Below are 16,297 nucleotides of genomic sequence, written 5' to 3' on the forward strand. Positions count from 1 at the left end.
ACATTGTTTTAACATGGACTCCAAAAGTTTACTTCTTTGTAGCCTTTTGTAGCCACCTGAGTTGTTTTAACATGCTGCAGCAGGGGGAACGGGTGGTACCTGGGTGTAGATGCCATCTGAAACAAAAGGTGACAGTTAGCAACAGCCCTGGCTGGGAAGGTCAGCCCAGCAGCCCAAGCACATCTTGCTGAGCCTGGAGGAAGGAGGGGGGTCTCATCTGGAAAACACTCTGCCCTTCAGCTGCTGACTTGGCCCCTTGTCAGAGGCGCCTGGAGAGCATGAAGGAAGAATAGGGACCCAGGCCATTCCACAGCACTGTGTTGGAATACTTATTGCTTTTGAGACTGTTCTGTTGGGCTCCCCTTCACTTGAGCTTGGTGGAAGTGATATAGAACAAGGTGAGTGGCTGCCCATAGGAAACTTCCAATAAAACAAGTTTTAAGTCCTCCTGTTGATCACATAAGAAGGAACCATTTACAAGATGCTCGTGCAACATCAAGTCCATGCCAAGTTATTTCCTAATTCAGCCATTCAAAATGGATAAAATCATTCATATATTTTCAGACTGGAAAATATCATATAATGAAGATTTCATGAGAATTGCCCTAAATTTTTCCAGTGAAGTTACAGAGCATGTTTTCAGGATTCAAACAACAGGTGGGAGTAGAACATTAGAGCAGGGTTGGTATCAAGAGACGTAGGTGATAAATGGGAGCCAAAGCTGCCCAGAGCACTTCTCAGAAGCAGGGCAGCTGCAGATAGGGATTCTCAGCATGTACCAACACCCAGGGCTAGTCCCTACCATGTGCTTGAATCACAAGCTCAGTGGGGCAAGCAGTATCTGAATTACGTGTGTACACAGCTTTTTCTCATCAATTCAGCAATAAACGTAGCAAGTTCTCATGGCAAGTGCTGATGTTTGCATATTAAGGTACCCAGCAAGCCAAAGGCAAAAGAAAGAAAAAAAAAAAAAAATCATTTAAGACTCAATGCTCTGCCACAGAAATCAGCAGGAGCTCCAGAACACCCTGCGGGTCTTGGGAACGCTCAAACCAACCCAGTGGTCACTCGTCTCTGCTGGAGGGCTGTACAAAGGCAAACCAAGCTGCCGAGGCAGTATTTTGGCAGCCCAAAGCTCTCAGCAAGAGCTGAGAGTAGCTCAACCCACCACAGCTAGGGCTCAGAGTAGGCTCTGCAACCTTCCAACATTGGCGAACGCAACTCTTCCTCGTACGTACTCTACCTCTTCTTTCTCTAAAATGAATGGGGCCAAAAGTAAGCCTTGTTTTTCCACTCTTGTTCTCTTCGTTTTCTTTCCATGGCTTACTTTTCCATGCTGGCAGACCTTCTATCCCTTCATTTTCCTCTCTCCGCTTCCCTCCCTTTCCCCCTCCCCCTGCTTTCTCTCCCTCTGCACTTTGTGAACTGCTGCTGCAGTGCTGAAGTCCAAAGTTCAGTAACTTGCTAAGCACACAGATAAATATGAACCTTGGAGAATTTACCAATGTAAACAGATAGCCAAGGGTCCCTTTATCAGCACTGGCTCAGGACAGTCGTGGGGGGTCCGAAGTGGCTCAATTTTGTATTTTGTTTTTTTTGGGGGGGCGTAAAGGCGGGAGGCTGCGCTGTGCCCGCTGCTGACAGTCGGGCGTGTTACCTCAGGAACATGGTGTAGGGAAGCTGGAAGCAGGATAACGTGGAACTCAAACCCAAAGAACTGCAGCCTGAAGACCATGGTCTCGAAGCTGAGCCATCTTCAAGTGGAGCTGCTGGGAGCGCTGCTGGAGTCGGGGCTAACCAAGGAGACCCTGATCAAGGCACTGAGCGAAGTGGAACCCTACATGCTCCAGAGTGAAAGTCAGCATGCTATCAATGCCCTGCAGACAGAGAAAGGGGAGTCCTGCCCCGAAATCCCCAATCTCCCCAATGGAATGGGCGAAACCAGGTTGTCGGAAGATGAAACCTCTGATGACGGGGAGGAATTTACCCCTCCGATAATGAAGGAGCTGGAAAACTTGAGCCCTGAGGAGGCTGCTCACCAGAAGGCTGTGGTGGAAAGACTATTACAGTAAGGAAATAATTTGCTGCTCCTCTTTGCTGCTCTTTCTTGCATTCTCCCGCTAAGTCTCTTCTCCTTACCTTTTATGCTCAGCGTGCTCACAACTGATCTAGCTGCAGAGTTCCATCCATGCCCGACTATCCCCCCAGAACACTCCCCATACTCTCACGGATGCTCAAACTTTCTCTTTTAATTTCACTTCAAATGCATAAAGGGAGCCACGAAGCCCGATTACGAGTTTGAAACGCTTGTATCATCAGGCTCGAGAACAGTTTGTGGGCTGCGTAAGTTGCATCTTTGACTAAACGTTAGTTTCTGCCATTTATACTTTTATTGGATTCAAAATTTCAGTCATCAAGGAAAGAAAAAATAATATCTGGTCACACTCTTAACAGGTATCATGTTAGCCAGTGACTTGATGGTAAAGTGAAGCTGTGAAGTTTCACTGCTAATTTTAAGGTGATAAATATTTTTAACTTTACTGCTCTTTGAAGTATTGATGGTCAAAGACAAACAAGGGAACTTCTCATCCCACGAGTGCTTAGTAATCCTGATTTAAGCAGAGATTTTCTTGTAGAAAGCACACAAATCAAATACCTGCAGTGAGGCAGAACCCACTGCTTCTACCATCCGCTCTCTGTCACAGCCATAAAGTAGATATGCAGCAACAACTGCAGGTTTTACACCCACATTATTTTGCCTTTGCATACACGCATTTTTAATACCAAAAGACAGGCAGTGCTCCCTAACCACTAAGTCTTGTGACAGAGAAACATTCACTGGAATTACCATTTGGCATTCTTCATGGGACAATATTTCTGTGGGCAAAGAGATTTGCCCAATAAGGATCATGTCCATCCAAGCAGTCTAGCACCTCAGAAGCAGAATCTGCCCATCTGTTTTGGGGGGTGGACATTCTGAAATCTCAAGCTAACAGAAAATCCAAGACATAGCAATGACCTGCACCTAAAATCTTCACTAAAACTGAAACACAGTTAGAGAATTTCTCCGGCATTGCTGTCTCCCTCCTCTTCACATGCAAACAAAATAAATATTAAAGGTAAAAACAAGAAGCAAAACATCAAATCTCACCAGAAAGGCCAAAGCCAGAAAAACAGCAGGTCAGAGTTAGCACTCACCATAAGTACTTAGGAGATGGAAGATGGCGGACTGCGAGCTGAGACAGCTGCATCCAACAGGGGTAAATTCACTGGATCAGCTCCTACCCAGGTGGGGAAAGCACTCCCAATAATTCAGTCTTCTTCTGGGGCCAGTCTCTCTTTCTTCTCTTCTGCTCTTCCATCTCTGTTACACCTTTTAGCCTCCTTTGTTCCCCTTACCTTTCTCTCCCTCATTCTTTGGACCTATTCCCTCTTCTCTCCTCAGTTTTGTCTCTGCTGCCAATCCTCCCCTTTTTAATGTCTTCCTAGCTAATTTAATCTCCCTTCCATGCATTTCCTTCCCCTCACCCTTGCCTCCTTCTCATCTCCCTGAGTCTGCGTACAGGTCTTGGGGTAGTTTGAGACCAGTGGCACCGGGCGGGCCCTGGCTAGTTACTAATTATCCAGTGGCTTTATTATTTCTCTTTTGTCTTATAAATTTATAGATGAAAAGCCCCTGATAAGCCTTTTGATCATTAACTTCCGATCAGGTATCTGTCCACAAGGGAGACCACGGAAGCTGAAGAGGAGCTCCTGGCTTTGCCCCGTTTTCTTTAATGAATGGGTGAAGCAGGACTTCAGTGCTATCGCCTGTGATCTGAAAACAGGCTCACGTACGGAGGGAATTCCTTCCTGCCAACTTCACTTTAGCACAATTTCTGGTTTCTGACCATCTCTGCCTTCCTAGGTGCTTGCTACTGTTTTCTCTTGTGCATGTTATCCGGCTCAGCACAAGACTGACTTCCCTTGCAAACCTGTGACATTAATGGTTTCTGGCCAACACTCCCACATCTCTCTGCAGACAGTCAGTTGAGTAATACTGCCCTTCTACAGAGATTCTGTGACTTACCTAAAACCCGAAGAGGGTAGAGAAAAGCATAGGTGAGAACCAGAGTCTCTTAAGCCTTACCCTGGGTTGTAATTACAAAGCTTTGTTCTGAACCTCAGAGCCCACATTCATCAATCCCAAGTACCACAGGACAGAGCAATGCACCAGGAGTCCAAAAAGTTAGAAGAGTATTTATGGAGGAATATAATGGATTAAAACTACTCAAGGTAAAGTGAAAACACTGGGAAGTCTGTATTGTCAAGTATCACATTGTATAGATCTTTGATCAGAAAATATATTCAAAGCAATTTTATGTTTGAGAATCTATTCCAACTATCTGAACCAATATCAGGGCTTGATAATGTCTAAGCAGTTGTTGCTTACTAAAGCTTTTTCTTTGTTTTTATGAATAAACCTTTCCATTAACAGATGCCAAAAGGTAACGTCCTTAAAATAATATTGTAATTACAGACAGGACAGAAGAATCTGTAATAGGAATTACTCTATAATAGAAATTACTTCTAGCAATGCATAAAAGGAAGGAAGGCAAGAAATCTCCAAGCCCAGGTATTCCCAGTAGAACTTCAATGATTGCAAAACTACCTATTTCAGCATCTACACAAGGATTTCACGTCAAGAAATGAGATGGAAGCTCTTTCACCTTTAGAAAGAACTTTCTTCAGGCTAACAATCCCTGGCCTGATATTGTAGACCACATTTGAACAGAGACATTGACTTGTGGGCAGCTACAGGCAATACAAGCAAGTCTTTGTGGTAACTGCAGGTATCACTCTTTTAGTAGTACCAGAGGGAGTCCATTGCTAGGCTTCCCAGGAGATGGAAAGGAAAAGTGACAGCACCAAGAGACCCAGCACATCCTCACAGGACCACTGAAGTTGGAAGCGTGGTTTTAGAAGCACAGAACAAAGCTGAGTAAGCTAGGAATTAGACAAGAGACTTCTACACAACTGGGTGATCCTATGGGCACCTATTACATTTTGTCCCTGCAGAAAACAACGGATAAAGGCAGTTCAGACTAACGCTTCTGTAGTGAGGAGTTGACATTTCATCATTTCATCCCTAAATGTCTCATTGATCTTCCATAAATTTGCAATCTGAGCAACAACATTCCTTCTAGATCACCCTACAGAGAGGAAGAACAGCCTGGTATTACCTACAGAAGGCAAGAGAGAGGCGTCCTTGGGAGCAGGGACAGATCGAGTTACTGCACGTCCAGAGAATGGCGAGAGGTTTAGCAGCAGTTCACCTGTAGGGCAAGGAGCAAAATGCCATTAGGAAAGAGAGAAATGGAGATAAGCAACAGGTTTCCCCTGGAGGCAGGTTCAAAAGCATGCCTTCCTTGAGGGAAAAAAGAAAAGCCATGATAAAGAGTCAATATCTTCCTCACGTAAACTGTCTTCGAGTTGCTGTAACGGGGGAAAGCTGAGATGAAGCTGCCACACCCCTTCCATTTCCACATATAAACCAAGATGAGGCGAACCAGGCCAAGTTCATCAGAAAGGAAGCCTGTCCATGGTCTTACCTTCCCTGCTCTCTGCCCAGCACGGCTCCAGGTGTGCACTGGCATCAGTGAGGGCTTCTAGCAGGCTCCAGAGGAAAGGCACAGAGCACGGTGCTGAGAACTTCACAGCTCTGAACCTCTGCGTAAGTGAGCTCTGGTCCAAACAGCGATTCAGAACCTACAAAGGATTCTCTTGCCTGAGAATCTGAGAACAAGAAAGAAGGAAAGGAGAAATAGAGGGAAAAAAATGGGGAAGAAGAAGGGAAAGAAAGGAACAAAGGAAAAAGAAGGAAAAGTCAAGAAGAGTGAAGGAAAGAGAATGTCCCCCGAATGTTACATCTCCAGCTCTCTGGAATGGGTTTTCTTTAATGCTAACAACTTGATATTTACTTTCCATTTAAATTTGAGATGTTGCTATAAATTATCAACCAGCCTCTTGTTCCCTTTGAGTTTATAACTAACTACCTGGGTTACTTATTGTTCAGGTAACAAAAGGGAGGTGAAAACGCCCTTAAAAAGTGACCTCAAAACTAAGAAAATGGGAAGCTGGAATGGAGAGAAGACCCAGGCCCCTGTGGCTGACAGGAGTCAGGGAGAGGGGCCATGCTCAGAAGCTGAAAGCAGGACTGAAGGCTGAAAGCAAGATTTGGGAAGTAAGCATTACGTGGAACAATTTCCAAGAAGAACTTAACATCTCCAAAGCAAGAATGGGATGGAGAAGTAGCTTCTATTTGGGAAGAACGAAGATTAAAAAAGCAGAAAACAGGCTTGCAGGTAGAAGAGAGCTTGAGTGAGGCACACCCAGTTCTAACTCACCGTGGAAGTGAGATTTTAGCACAGCTAAACAGGAAAACTGACAGTCAGTGACAGTCCTACCACTGCTGAAGGAATTAAGGTTTACCTTATGATGTGTGTGACAACGATGCAGAGTCTGCAGGTGGAACTGAGCATCTGGGCAACAGCTCATTTCAGGGTTCAGCTGAGCAGCTGCCATTGCTTGTTCTGTGATGTTGTCCAGGGCCAAAATAAATTGCTGCACTGATATTACAGCCCACGTTTTGATGATGTACAGAGTAGTTTGGATTACACACAACTATCTTATGAAATTATACTGTGGTAAGATTTCCCTGCAGTGTTTTCCCTTACAGAACCCGCTATGCTTTGTCTCAAAATAAAACAAACAAACAGAAAAGAAAGCACAAGGCTTTGAACTACAGTGAAAAAAAGACTCTTGGATTCTTCCCTCTTTGTTCCTACCACAAAGAAGCAAGGATCTTGACAGGGAAGACAGAAGTGACTCACCATCAGCCTGCAGGAAGGAAATCAATATGTAACAGTGGTTTCCATCAGTAATGACACAGTCCCTCCTTTCCCCATCTGAGCCAGAGCTCAAATCTGAGAGAAGAGAACACAAGTAGGAGCCTTTTCTGTGTAGAGATGTGTGTAACAAATTCAAGGCACATGTGCTGGCTGGAACATATCACAAACACTGAGGGAGGAAAGACACCGAAGATGGAAAAGCTCTGCAAATTCAGCCCAATTTGAGGCTTCTGAAAAGACGAAGATTGTTAAGGGAGTAGGCTAGAAGAGTGAAGCTCTGTAAGCAAGTGTACCATCATAGCAGAGAAGCAAATGGTCCTAATTTAAGAAAACAGATTCTTCAGAGAGCTGTAACCAACCCTGCTTCCGCCATACATACAATGGCAGCAGAGCTTGCTCCTTGGACTACCCAGCCACTGTGAAAGGCTGTGAAGGGAACAGAGATAAGGGTATTTGCACTGAGAGAACAGGTGTGGACTTTGTCCTGCTTATCACTTTGCAGCCTCTGGCAACCTATTGAATCAACAAAGCCTCCAACAGTACAGCTGTTGCCAGTTGCTCAGATCTCTGCATTCTTGCAACACATCACCCATTATATTAGAAATATTTTTTCATCCCCGTTGCTCCTTTGATGCTGGTGTTAGATGCAGCACCATTGTACTTCTACAATGTGCAAACCTTCTCCACCAGATATCCTGCATACAAAAACAGAAGGATGCTTTGTTAAAACTGAACCAGAATCTTTTCCATAGAGGCTCCTGAGTTGGTTGGTTCTAGACTGCCTGTTTTCCCATCTTTCTATTTTTACTGTAATTTTCAGCCTCAGTGAAACTGACAAACACAAAGAAGTCACAGTCAAAGTCACGTTGTCTGTTCTCACAAGTTCATAGAATGCCTCAGCTTGGAAGGGACCTTAAAGATCATCTAGCTTTAACTCCCCTGCTGTGGGCAAGGCACCCACTAGATGAGGCTGGGCCCCATCCAAACTGGCACTGAACGCCTCCTTAGGAACAGTTGTGGATATTCTAATCAGAGGTCTTAATCAGAGATTCACATTCATTATAAAATCTCAAATCAGATTAGCTTCAAGTTTTCCTCCAGTTGTTACCCCAAAGGAGAGTGGCAATAGGAGGAATTAATAGGTTGCCTGTTCTTTATAGCGAGTAGGAGTCTGAGTGGATCTAGATGTTAATCAGATGTTAATAATGCAAGGCTGATGCACATAATGCCAGATTGCTTGGTGTATACATATTACATGCATAGCTGTCCTCTGACAGTATGATGAAAGCCTGTTTTCACTGCCTGAATCTCTGCCATGTTTCTCATCCCTGACAAGATTAAGGACATGAGCTAGGTTCAGCATAGTAACACAGTGAATCTGCCTTGGAAAAATGAATTGCACCTATCCCAAGCACTTATGCCTTGAAGAGGATAGAGAAGACAAGTAGAGAATGGCAAGATAGCTGTCATCTCTGAAAAATAGATACCTGTAGTCATAACATATCCAGCTGAATGCTGAGATCCAGTGTCACTTCTCTACCCACAGCATTATTCACTAGCAGCAAAAAATGTTTTATTACTTCCCAGCAGAAAGGGATGTACATTCCTTGTCTGTGTCACTTGTCAGCACCTTCTATCATTTACAGATGGCAGTTGCCTGAACAGAGCAGGGCAAAGCCTTGTATAAAAACAAGCACAGATGGCAAAGACTGCTGCCATGTTTTTGGAAAGTTCCCCTGATAGCCAAAGATGGCTCTTTCTAAGGGGAGATCAAAGTGCCTACAGAGATCTGCTTAAAGGAAGCTAGATACATCTTTTCCACCTAATTTCTGACAGATGCTGTGCCCTGGCCACACTGAGAACAGCTCTCCTTTCTCCAGCCAGTTAACATCCCTGCCTCACCACATGCAGTGGTGCTGACTGATATGCATGGTGCACCTAGGGAAGCACCAGTGCACCTCCTTGGAATGCGGGTCTGCCGAGTGCAGGTGCTACAGAGAGCCCTCCTGAGAAGTATTTTCTGCTCCTTCCAGAGAGGATCCCTGGCGGGTAGCAAAGATGGTGAAATCCTACCTCCAACAGCACAACATCCCTCAGCGCGAGGTGGTGGACACGACTGGCCTGAACCAATCCCACCTCTCACAACACCTCAACAAGGGCACTCCCATGAAGACCCAAAAAAGGGCAGCCCTCTACACCTGGTACGTCCGCAAGCAGCGAGAGGTGGCCCAGCGTAAGTACAGCAGTAACTGTTCTGCAGTTTCCAACTTCATAAAAGCCTCTGCTCTCCCTTGCTGATCCTTACTGCACATTTCTATCAAGGAAAAAAATGCAGGAAAAGCCATTTCTGGAAGCAAGCTTAGAGAAATCCATGTCAGTATTCAGTAAAGTGAACCTAACCGCACATGGAAAAATGCCCCATCACAAAACAGCCTGCAGTTACCCACTCCACCCATCATGTTGCTAAAGAGATGCAAACTAACATTATTCATTTGCCATTGGAGCTTGAAATCCATCCTCACACTAAAACAGTGTGCCTGACACATCACAGACATTTCTCAGGCATTTCTGTCTGAGCACCAGGCTGGTACAATTTTCAGCTAAAGCAACAGTTCCCCTAGCTGCAAAAAGCAGCAAACTATTGTACTTGCTGTAACAAACCACTGCTGGCTATCACCTCACGCTCCAGGCCCTCTCTATACAGACACCCACTGGCAACCCATCACTGCAGCATGCACTTCTATATTCAAGAACCTGTCTGCAATCTCTCACTTAACTTTGTATTCATGAGTTGCAATTGAAACGAGACTGTCAGCCTCTGGGTTGTTCTGGAGAGCAGGACCCCAATCATACTTACTCTCAAGCCTCCCACATCTGTTTTCACTTCCCCAGGGTGGGAGCTGAGATGCAATGCAAGTAAGAGAAGGGGTAGGTCACCACAGTCCTGCTAGGAACATCTTAACTGCTTTAGCAGATTATGGAACTTGATTTCTGCCCCTTCTAGATTCAGCCCTCTGTTTCCCATGACATTTCCTCTAAACTCCCTTGCCCTTTTGTGCCTGCAGAATTCACACATGCTGGTCAGGGGATCTTGACAGAGGAGCCCATGGGAGATGATCTGCCCACCAAGAAGGGACGAAGAAATCGCTTTAAATGGGGTCCTGCCTCACAACAGATTCTGTTCCAAGCCTACGAGAGACAAAAGAACCCCAGCAAAGAAGAGAGAGAGGCACTGGTGGAAGAGTGCAACAGGTAAAGAAGGGTGCTTGGTTCTGAAGAATCGGAGCAGGGCCTCTGCATGCTTGGTGTGCTAAGGCCCACATGAAGCAGGCTTGTGGCATGAGCCACATTTGAATCGAGACTCGTGAGCATTCCCTGTTTGCTAAGGATGCAGTAATGCCCCACATCTTGCTGTACCCAGCAGGATCCTCTCCTCTGGTGTGTAAGACCGCCGTCACTTTGGGGTTGCACACGTACTGCGTGCCTTTGACCGAGGCAGACTCAGCAAAACTCTTTTTGTGCTTTCTCCTAACAGAGCAGAATGTATTCAGAGAGGCGTTTCCCCATCTCAGGCCCAGGGTCTGGGTTCAAACCTGGTGACCGAGGTGCGAGTTTACAACTGGTTTGCCAACCGCAGGAAGGAGGAGGCCTTCCGGCACAAGCTGGCCATGGACAACTTCAGCGGGCCGCAGCCCACCTCTGCTCCCCCTCTCACTCCTCACAACTCCTCCTCCCTTCAGCCGCCTCCTGCTCTCTCACCCACCAAAGTTCACGGTAAGAAGCAACCGGAGGGAGATCTGAAAGGGAGACAGCAAACCCGGCCCTTGACCTAAATGCCCAGAGACCAGCGTCCACAAATGCAACTGTGCTTAGCACTTGGTGAAGTGACTCGGTTTTAACACAGAGTTTCCCCCTGTTGTGATGCAGGAGTGAGGTACAACCAGCAGCCAGCCAGCGAGGCAGAGTCCTCCAGCAGCAACCACCACGGGAACAGCTCCATGGTGACCACCCAAACCATCCTGCATCAGGTTTCTCCCCCTGGGCTGGAGCCCAGCCAGAACCTGCTGAGCACAGACACCAAGCTGGTAAGTGACGTACACCAGAGTCCTGGCGACTAGAGGGTGGCCACAGGGGAGACTCTTCAGAAATGGTATTTCCTAGAATGCCCTTTAAAACAGCCGTATTACAGATAGAGGACAACTGCCTTGCACTGACTTTGCAATGTGAGAACTGTGGGGATACCCGTGCGCTCCAGACTGATGGGGGTTGGGATGACATGGAAGCACAGGCATTTTTTAATACTAACCCAAACAACCTGTTGTGGAAAAACAAGCAAACAGCACAACCAACACCAAAAGAACACAGCTCCAAGTGTGACATGATTTGATTTCCTTCCTCCCAGGAGGCTCTTTTCTCATCTCCCTTTCCCCAGTCACACTCATCACCTCTCATTTGAACACTGCATATCCCAAAAGAGTTGAGCAGAACCAATGAGATTAACAGATCAGAGACCAGTTACACCACTGAGACATGTACTGGATGTCCACCCTGCAGCAACCTGCTTTCCTCAAAGCAAGTTTCCTTCTTTCCTTCCTTCCTCAAAAAAAAAAACAAACCAATAACTCTTTCCACTTAACTAGCAATTGAGCATTAGGGCAACATGACTTGTCAGCTTCAGTTTCCACGTGCTCCCTTGCTGACAGGGTTGGCAGCAGTTTGCATTAGTGCACATTGGCCCATGGCTAAGCTAAGTTCACCATAAATCAGTTTGATTTAAATCTCTGTTTTTCTATTTTCTCCTCAAAGAGTAAAGTCTTGCATGAGATGCTGAAAGTCTTCTAAAGCCATCTTCTAGAGCTGGTATTTGTTTGATAATTTGTCCCACCATTTAACCTGCTGGTGCTTGCTCTTAGTAAAGCATTCTTACAGATTTTTTCTGAGGGGGAAAGAAAAAGTACAGTATAAATCACTGAAATTTCTCCATCAGCCAATTTATCTGAATGCCTTTTTGCCGTTCCACAATATCCCAGCTATAGATCTCTACAGGGCCTTGCAAGTTCAAACCCCATCAGAGCACAGAGAGGTGATGTGCTTCATTTCAGAGGTCAAGAAAACAGTCCAGTTATCAGATTTCTTGGTGACTCGAGGTCACAGCCTAAATCAGCGAGACATCCAAGCACAGAATTTGTCCAACAGATATGCTGCCCCTTTAACAGCAGGGAACTGTTAACGTAGCCTGAAGAAAATATTTTACAAGGAAAAAAAAGAACAACTCAGGAATATTTTCAGCAAGCCCTTTAAAATCTTAATCTGAAAAATGGCCACAAAAAGACACTTGCTGAGAGGAAGGGAAATTAAAGGCACTTCTCAGAGGAAGCGGTGAACAAGGAAAGAAGAACTCCTTGTTCCTTGTGAACTCCTTGTGAACAAGGAAAGAGGATTCTGTAGTGAGCTTCCTTCCGAATTTCTCTGGGCACAACCCTCTTCCCTCAGTTGTGAAGCAGAGGACAAACTTTCCCTTCAAAGGGAGTGCAGTGGGACTGACCTCATCTGTGTTTGTACAGCCCTCATAGTCTTTAAGTAAGAAAAAACTATAAGAGCAAGGATTTCCTCTTCGTATTTCAACACCTGACCTTTGCTGGTTAATTGATGAGCATGAGAAAGCACAAAGACTGCAGACAAGCAAAGGTGAAGTCTTTCCAGTTAGCAAGGGGTCAAGGGCAGGCAGGGAGAAGTTGCTGACAGCTTTGGGACTCTCCACGCTCAGCTTGCTGCAGATGGCTTCTCCACTGTCCTTCTCTCACACAGATCTCAGCTCCCGGAGGAACTCTGCCCCCCGTCAGCACCCTGACTGCCCTGCACAGCCTAGAGCAAAACCCCCACGCGCTGGGCCAGCAAACTCAGAACCTCATCATGGCCTCACTGCCCGGCGTGATGGCAATCGGAGCTGGTGAGACCTCATCCCTGGCGCCTGCATTCACCAACACCGGCGGCTCCACCCTGGTAATAGGTGAGCAGTGTGCTTGGGGGGTTGTTGGCTCTGGTAACTCTGCCCATCAGGACTCTGGTGCAGAGCTACATAGAATTACCTCCCTCACCCTCAGAGATAAAAGCACTCATTTGGCACTGAGACGCACCTGGGGAAATGGCCACAAACACTAAGGATCTTCAACTGCACTACTGACAAGTACCTGTGAAATTAAGGGACAGACATCCTTATTCATGTTAGAATCCAGTCACACAGAAACTCAAGTCTTGAGAGCAAGGGATTCCGTGATCTATTCCTACGCCAATGGTTTTTTTCTACTGCTGTGCATCTTCCCAAACATAAACATAATGCCAGCTTTCAGTTAAGGGAATTTAAGCATGTTCACAGTGAAAGACAAAACATCCTGTTCTACTTCCTGCAAAAAGCACATGCAGTCATCACTCTTTTTTTTTTTTTTTTTTTTTTTTAATTTTTTAAAATTTTTTTTAGTTTTTTTTTACCTCAACAGTTTTTCTGGACTGCTATCAGATTTCTTTTCACTCCAGGAAAAACCAACTGCCAAAATGCATCTCATTAGAGAAAGGAGAATAAAATGTGTGCTCTCTTCTTACCCTTTCTTCTCTGGAAGAAAGAGGTCCTGTTTGTCAACAACCATGAACCAATTTCCACGTCCCAATTTATAGCCAACATTATGATATTGATTCCAATTCTGTGCAAGCCAAGAAGAAGAATAATTAAGAGATTTCCACAGTGTTAACATTCTCTCAGTGCTAGAGAGGCTTGATGAATAGGGTGTAGGAACACACCCTACATATCCAGGAATATGGTATAGACAGAGGTGAGTACTGATGAGTGAAACCTTCTGCCTTTCTCACTGGTTCAAATTCCAGAATTCAGCAGCCCAAACAAAATGAGCTTAAACTTCATTCCGTGTGGCTGGGCAGCTACAGCACAGTCATCTGTTACCTACAACTTAATATAAAAGGAAAGAATAAAGGAATGAGACACTGAGATGTTGCCCTGGGTTCACTTCTGAGCAAGGACTCCCCAGTGGAAATCTACATCATGTTATCACTTAAGAGGGAAGCGATCTGTACTGGTACAACAGGAGGCACTGCAGGAACAAACACGGGAAGTCGGAGGAGCTTTTTATAGTAGCTGCCTGCATTATTCCTTTTGCACTTACCTGCTTCATTTTCATAGGCATGAAATCTACTCCCAGTCACAGCGAACAAAGGGGTTTCCTGCAAAGCAGAATCTGATCCCACTGCTCCGACAGAACTGCTGTGACTGCTTCAGAGGCTCCTGTTGCAGAGCAGCCGCTCCTCCCATAGCGTGCAGCGCCGCTGTCATCACTCCTTGTTTTTCAGGCCTGACTTCAACCCAGCCCCAGAGTGTACCTGTGATAAACAGCATGGGGAGCAGCCTCACCACCCTGCAGCCAGTCCAGTTCTCCCAGCAGCTGCACCCGTCCTACCAGCAGCCCCTCATGCAGCAGGTCCAGAGCCACATCAACCAGAGCCCCTTCATGGCTACCATGGCCCAGATACAGAACCCCCATGGTAAGAGTGCAAACTCATCTGCTCATACAAAACAAAACACTTTGTTCTGGAGCATTTGCTGGCTCTGAAACTTAATTGCTATAATTATGAAATTATTTTCCTCTCGCATTCATCCTCCTGCCCCTCCGTTCCCAGTATTTCAGAGACAGGCAGCAGGTCTGCACACACGAAGAGAGAAACTCAGCCAAACCAACCTCACGCAAAGCTCCAGCTCCCACATGATCTTGTTGGGTTGTTATTTTTGTTTTGTGTACAGCTCTCTACGGCCCCAAGTCTGAAGTGGCCCAGTACACACATACAGGCCTCCTCCCACAAACCATGGTGATAACAGACACAGCCAATCTCAGCGCGCTGACTAACCTGACACCAACTAAACAGGTAACAGCCTTAGCACATGTGTCCCCTCCACCTTACAGCTGCATCAGTCTGCCGGGAGCTCCTTGCTTCTCAAAGAGCTTTTGGGTGTGTGGTCAATGCCATCCCAGCAGAACGATCTCATCTCCTTGCCTTGCTGGAGACACTAGAGCAAGCTTCTCACTGCACCATCAAGGATTTAATCTCCTTGGAAACAGCACCTGCTCATTCTTTCTAATCCTCTTCCCCCACGTCTGTTAGTAGGGATGAAGAAACCAGGCACTGTTAACTCTTTTCTCCAGGCATTCACATCTGACTCAGAAACCCACACAGACTCTGGGATCCATACACCAGTATCGCAGGCACCAGCGATACACCTACAGAACCAAGACACAACCATCCAGCACCTGCAGTCTGGTCCTCGCCTCACCTCAAGCCCTGCTGGTAAGAGGAGCAGCCACTTACTCTCTTAAACCACATATTGCAAATAGGTGCACGTGTGAGGAGGGGACTGCACTGGCTATCTGTACGTAACTTCTACCTGTGCTTTTAACAGTGTCCTCCAGCAGCCTGGTGCTGTACCAGAGCTCTGACTCCACCAACAGCCACAGTCAGCTGCTGCCATCCACCCATAACGTCATTGAGACCTTCATCTCCACGCAGATGGCATCCTCCACTCAGTAACACCAAGACAACCACCCAAAGGGAGCTGCCAGGACAAGGCATAAGGCGCAACTCCAACTGTGTTTGCCGTCACTGTCACCACTGCCTTCCACTGGAAGGAATGGTTGCTGCAGTCAGCCAACCTCCAGCCCCTACTGCCTCATAAATCCCTCATTCAGCTGCCTCCAGAAGAGATGGCTCAGGCTCAGAGCAGGAGCTATGGAACAGTGGTGCCGGCACTGATAGGATCTACAGACCCCCAGAACCAAACCCAACCCCACGAGCCAGCCTAGAATGACCAGACATCCTTGTGGATGCTGAAGGAGTGTTATAAAGTCAGAGATCTGACTGGAATACAGCAAAAAAATGCCAAGATGTATGTGGAACTTTGGTTCTGCTCACCTTCACTAGGTTGGACCTGTACAAACCTGCCTACACCAAAGTAAGCCATGCAGAAAAGAGAAAAATTGAGCTGTCAAAAAAGGGACACCATCTTTAAAGCACTCTCCTCCTCCTTAGATGTAAGGAAACCTGAATTGGAATTATGAGAGATAATATCAACTTGGAGGCAAGAGTGAGAACCTGGCTTCTGACTTTGCAATGAAAGTCACCAAGAAACTGGATCAGAAATGGCTCAGCAAAAACCTGTCAGTACAAGATCATGGACTACAAGCTGTAAACCCCTTAATTAACTACAAAATCCCAAACATTCTCAGTTCAAAATGACCTACTCTAAAATCATGCTATCCTAGTGGAAATGGCTTGGTTACTTTTTTTTTATATATATATAGCTCTGCTTTGTTTTAAATGCAGAAATTAAAGTTTAACAGCAAGGAGAC

General features: G+C 45.9%; 1 protein-coding gene across 1 annotated transcript; it reads left to right on the forward strand.

The window, feature by feature from the left end:
- Positions 1 to 109: 109 nt before the first annotated feature.
- On the forward strand, positions 110 to 16,290 carry HNF1A (HNF1 homeobox A). The gene is made up of 10 exons (XM_052689987.1): positions 110 to 2,068; positions 8,924 to 9,123; positions 9,956 to 10,142; positions 10,426 to 10,664; positions 10,818 to 10,975; positions 12,699 to 12,900; positions 14,250 to 14,441; positions 14,698 to 14,819; positions 15,098 to 15,239; positions 15,352 to 16,290. The coding sequence occupies exons 1-10, from the start codon at positions 1,734 to 1,736 to the stop codon at positions 15,477 to 15,479; spliced, it is 1,905 nt and encodes a 634-aa protein (XP_052545947.1). The 5' UTR covers positions 110 to 1,733; the 3' UTR covers positions 15,480 to 16,290.
- The last annotated feature ends 7 nt before the right edge of the window (positions 16,291 to 16,297 follow it).

The sequence above is a fragment of the Tympanuchus pallidicinctus genome, unplaced genomic scaffold (assembly GCF_026119805.1).
Source record: "Tympanuchus pallidicinctus isolate F22 unplaced genomic scaffold, pur_lepc_1.0 scaffold25, whole genome shotgun sequence".
Lineage (NCBI taxonomy): Eukaryota > Metazoa > Chordata > Aves > Galliformes > Phasianidae > Tympanuchus > Tympanuchus pallidicinctus.